The sequence below is a fragment of the Pristiophorus japonicus genome, unplaced genomic scaffold (assembly GCF_044704955.1).
Source record: "Pristiophorus japonicus isolate sPriJap1 unplaced genomic scaffold, sPriJap1.hap1 HAP1_SCAFFOLD_1214, whole genome shotgun sequence".
NCBI lineage: Eukaryota > Metazoa > Chordata > Chondrichthyes > Pristiophoridae > Pristiophorus > Pristiophorus japonicus.
The window spans coordinates 20927-25000 of NW_027250878.1; the positions used below are offsets into that span (position 1 = coordinate 20927).

A 4074-nucleotide genomic window follows, 5' to 3' on the forward strand; every position below is an offset into this window, starting at 1 on the left:
GTCGTATTAAATGGCGGAGCAGGCTCGAGGGGCCGAATGGCCGGCTCCTGCTCCTGTTTCTGATGTTCTGATGACCTGCTCAACCAGAAATGAGAGAGAGAGAGAGAGAGAGAGAGAGACAGGCGAAAGGGAAGGAAGTCAAATGTCCCTTGGGGGGCAAGAGGACTGAGTCAGAGGCACGATATCGAGCGAGTGAGAGAGAGCGAGAGCTGTGCGTGTCTCGCTGGGCTTTTAAGTGTGCGGGAGGAGGGATTGGAAATCTTAAAAGGGCCGCTGCACTCAACAGGAGTCGTGCCCCCAGAGCCTCGGGTGACCTAGGCCTCAAGAGGTGGAGATGAGGGTGCCCTAAGGAGAGGAGGACTGGGATCCCCAGACAGAGATCGACTGGGGCCCACGCGGATCGGTGGGCGGGGCGTTGGGGGAACATGGCCCTGGATCCTGAGCGGATTCACCCGCCTGCCCTTTGGGGAAGGTGGTTCCTCGTGACGCTTTTGTTCCCCGAGCTGGCATGGGCCCTGACGGAGATTTCTGGCTCGGGTAAGTTGACCGAGAATTATTGAAGGAAGTTCCACGCGACACTCGGGGCCTGTGCTCGCTGGAGTTTAGCAGAATGAGCGGCGAGCTGATTGAAACGTTTTGAGTGGTCTCGACGGGGAACGAAATGAACTATTTGCACCTGTCTTCAAGAGGAGGCTGCTAAAATCAGAGCAGTTAGTTTGAGATAGGGGATGGAATAAAAATTGACACAGGGGAGGTATTAGAAAGGCTAGCCGTCATTATTTAAGGAGGGATATACTTTCTTTGGGGGCAGTTGAGAGAAGGTTCACTCGGTTGATTCCGGGGATGAGGGGGTTGACTTATGAGGAAAGGTTGAGGAGCTTGGGCCTCTACTCATTGGAGTTCAGAAGAATGCTTGCCTTTATTAGCTGAGGCATGGAATACAAGAGCAGGGGGGAGGTTATGCTCGAACTGTATCAAACACTGGTTAGGCCACCGCTGGAATACGGCGTCCAGTTCTGGTCACCGCATTACAGGAACGATGTGATTGCACCGGTGAGGGTGCAGAGGGGATTTATCAGGTTATACAGGGTATTGGTGAGGCCACACCTGGAGTACTGCGTGCAGTTTTGCTCTCCGTATTTACGAAAGGATATACTTTGCTTTGGAGGCAGTTCAGAGAAGGTTCACTCGGTTGATTCCGGAGATGAGGGGGTTGACTTATGAGGAAAGGTTGAGTAGGTTGGGCCTCTACTCATTGGAATTCAGAAGAATGAGAGCTGATCTTATGGAAACGTATCAGATTATGAGGGGGGCTCGACAAGGTGGATGCAGAGAGGATGTTCCCACTGATGGGGGAGACTAGAACTAGGGGGCATGGTCTTAGAATAAGGGGCCACCCATTTAAAACTGAGATGAGGAGGAATTTCTTCTCTCAGAGGGTTGTAAAACTGTGGAATTCTCTGCCCCAGAGAGCTGTGGAGGCTGGGACATTGAATATATTTAAGGTGGAGATAGACAGAACTGTGCACAGTGCTCCAAGTGTGGTCTAACCAGACCAGAACTGTGCACTGTGCTCCAAGTGTGGTCTAACCAGACCAGAACTGTGCACGGTGCTCCAAGTGTGGTCTAACCAGACCAGAACTGTGCACTGTGCTCCAAGTGTGGTCTAACCAGACCAGAACTGTGCACAGTGCTCCAAGTGTGGTCTAACCAGACCAGAACTGTGCACAGTGCTCCAAGTGTGGTCTAACCAGACCAGAACTGTGCACGGTGCTCCAAGTGTGGTCTAACCAGACCAGAACTGTACACAGTGCTCCAAGTGTGGTCTAACCAGACCAGAACTGTGCACAGTGCTCCAAGTGTGGTCTAACCAGACCAGAACTGTGCACGGTGCTCCAAGTGTGGTCTAACCAGACCAGAACTGGACACAGTGCTCCAAGTGTGGTCGAACCAGACCAGAACTGTGCACGGTGCTCCAAGTGTGGTCTAACCAGACCAGAACTGTACACAGTGCTCCAAGTGTGGTCTAACCAGACCAGAACTGTGCACGGTGCTCCAAGTGTGGTCTAACCAGACCAGAACTGTGCACAGTGCTCCAAGTGTGGTCTAACCAGACCAGAACTGTGCACAGTGCTCCAAGTGTGGTCTAACCAGACCAGAACTGTGCACGGTGCTCCAAGTGTGGTCTAACCAGACCAGAACTGTGCACAGTGCTCCAAGTGTGGTGTAACTAGACCAGAACTGTGCACAGTGCTCCAAGTGTGGTCTAACCAGACCAGAACTGTACACAGTGCTCCAAGTGTGGTCTAACCCAGACCAGAACTGTGCACAGTGCTCCAAGTGTGGTCTAACCAGACCAGAACTGTACACAGTGCTCCAAGTGTGGTCTAACCAGATCAGAACTGTGCACAGTGCTCCAAGTGTGGTCTAACCAGACCAGAACTGTGCACGGTGCTCCAAGTGTGGTCTAACCAGACCAGAACTGTGCACGGTGCTCCAAGTGTGGTCTAACCAGACCAGAACTGTGCACTGTGCTCCAAGTGTGGTCTAACCAGACCAGAACTGTGCACAGTGCTCCAAGTGTGGTCTAACCAGACCAGAACTGTGCACAGTGCTCCAAGTGTGGTCTAACCAGACCAGAACTGTGCACAGTGCTCCAAGTGTGGTCTAACCAGACCAGAACTGTGCACAGTGCTCCAAGTGTGGTCTAACCAGACCAGAACTGTGCACAGTGCTCCAAGTGTGGTCTAACCAGACCAGAACTGTGCACCGTGCTCCAAGTGTGGTCTAACCAGACCAGAACTGTGCACACTGCTCCAAGTGTGGTCTAACCAGACCAGTACTGTGCACGGTGCTCCAAGTGTGGTCTAACCAGACCAGTACTGTGCACGGTGCTCCAAGTGTGGTCTAACCAGACCAGAACTGTGCACAGTGCTCCAAGTGTGGTCTAACCAGACCAGAACTGTGCACAGTGCTCCAAGTGTGGTCTAACCAGACCAGAACTGTGCACGGTGCTCCAAGTGTGGTCTAACCAGACCAGAACTGTACACAGTGCTCCAAGTGTGGTCTAACCCAGACCAGAACTGTGCACAGTGCTCCAAGTGTGGTCTAACCAGACCAGAACTGTACACGGTGCTCCAAGTGTGGTCTAACCAGACCAGAACTGTACACAGTGCTCCAAGTGTGTTCTAACCAGACCAGAACTGTACACAGTGCTCCAAGTGTGGTCTAACCAGACCAGAACTGTGCACAGTGCTCCAAGTGTGGTCTAACCAGACCAGAACTGTGCACGGTGCTCCAAGTGTGGTCTAACCAGACCAGAACTGTGCACAGTGCTCCAAGTGTGGTCTAACCAGACCAGAACTGTGCACAGTGCTCCAAGTGTGGTCTAACCAGACCAGAACTGTACACAGTGCTCCAAGTGTGGTCTAACCAGACCAGAACTGTGCACAGTGCTCCAAGTGTGGTCTAACCCAGACCAGAACTGTGCACAGTGCTCCAAGTGTGGTCTAACCAGACCAGAACTGTACACAGTGCTCCAAGTGTGGTCTAACCAGACCAGAACTGTGCACAGTGCTCCAAGTGTGGTCTAACCAGATCAGAACTGTGCACAGTGCTCCAAGTGTGGTCTAACCAGACCAGAACTGTGCACAGTGCTCCAAGTGTGGTCTAACCAGACCAGAACTGTGCACAGTGCTCCAAGTGTGGTCTAACCAGACCAGAACTGTGCACTGTGCTCCAAGTGTGGTCTAACCAGACCAGAACTGTGCACAGTGCTCCAAGTGTGGTCTAACCAGACCAGAACTGTGCACAGTGCTCCAAGTGTGGTCTAACCAGACCAGAACTGTGCACGGTGCTCCAAGTGTGGTTAAGTTCGGAAACAGTTCTACAAACAAAGGGTTGTAGAAGTCTGGAACTTACTCCTGAAAATCAAAGTTGATGTTGGAGATCAATAGTTAATTTTAAATCTGAAACTGGTAGATTTTATTAACCAAATTTATTAAGGGATATGGGCCAAAGGTGTGTCGATGTTGTTAGGTCACAGATCAGCGGTGATCTCATTGAATACACTCG

General features: G+C 51.6%; 1 protein-coding gene across 1 annotated transcript in view; it reads left to right on the top strand.

Moving 5' to 3' along the window:
• The first annotated feature begins 202 nt into the window (after window positions 1-202).
• Window positions 203-4074, top strand: part of LOC139242091 (uncharacterized) — a 14926-nt gene continuing 11054 nt past the window's right edge. Inside the window, exon 1 of the mRNA XM_070870237.1 lies at window positions 203-537. Within this exon, the coding sequence (XP_070726338.1) occupies window positions 426-537 (112 nt within the window). The 5' untranslated portion in view covers window positions 203-425. The remainder of the gene's footprint in view (window positions 538-4074) is intronic.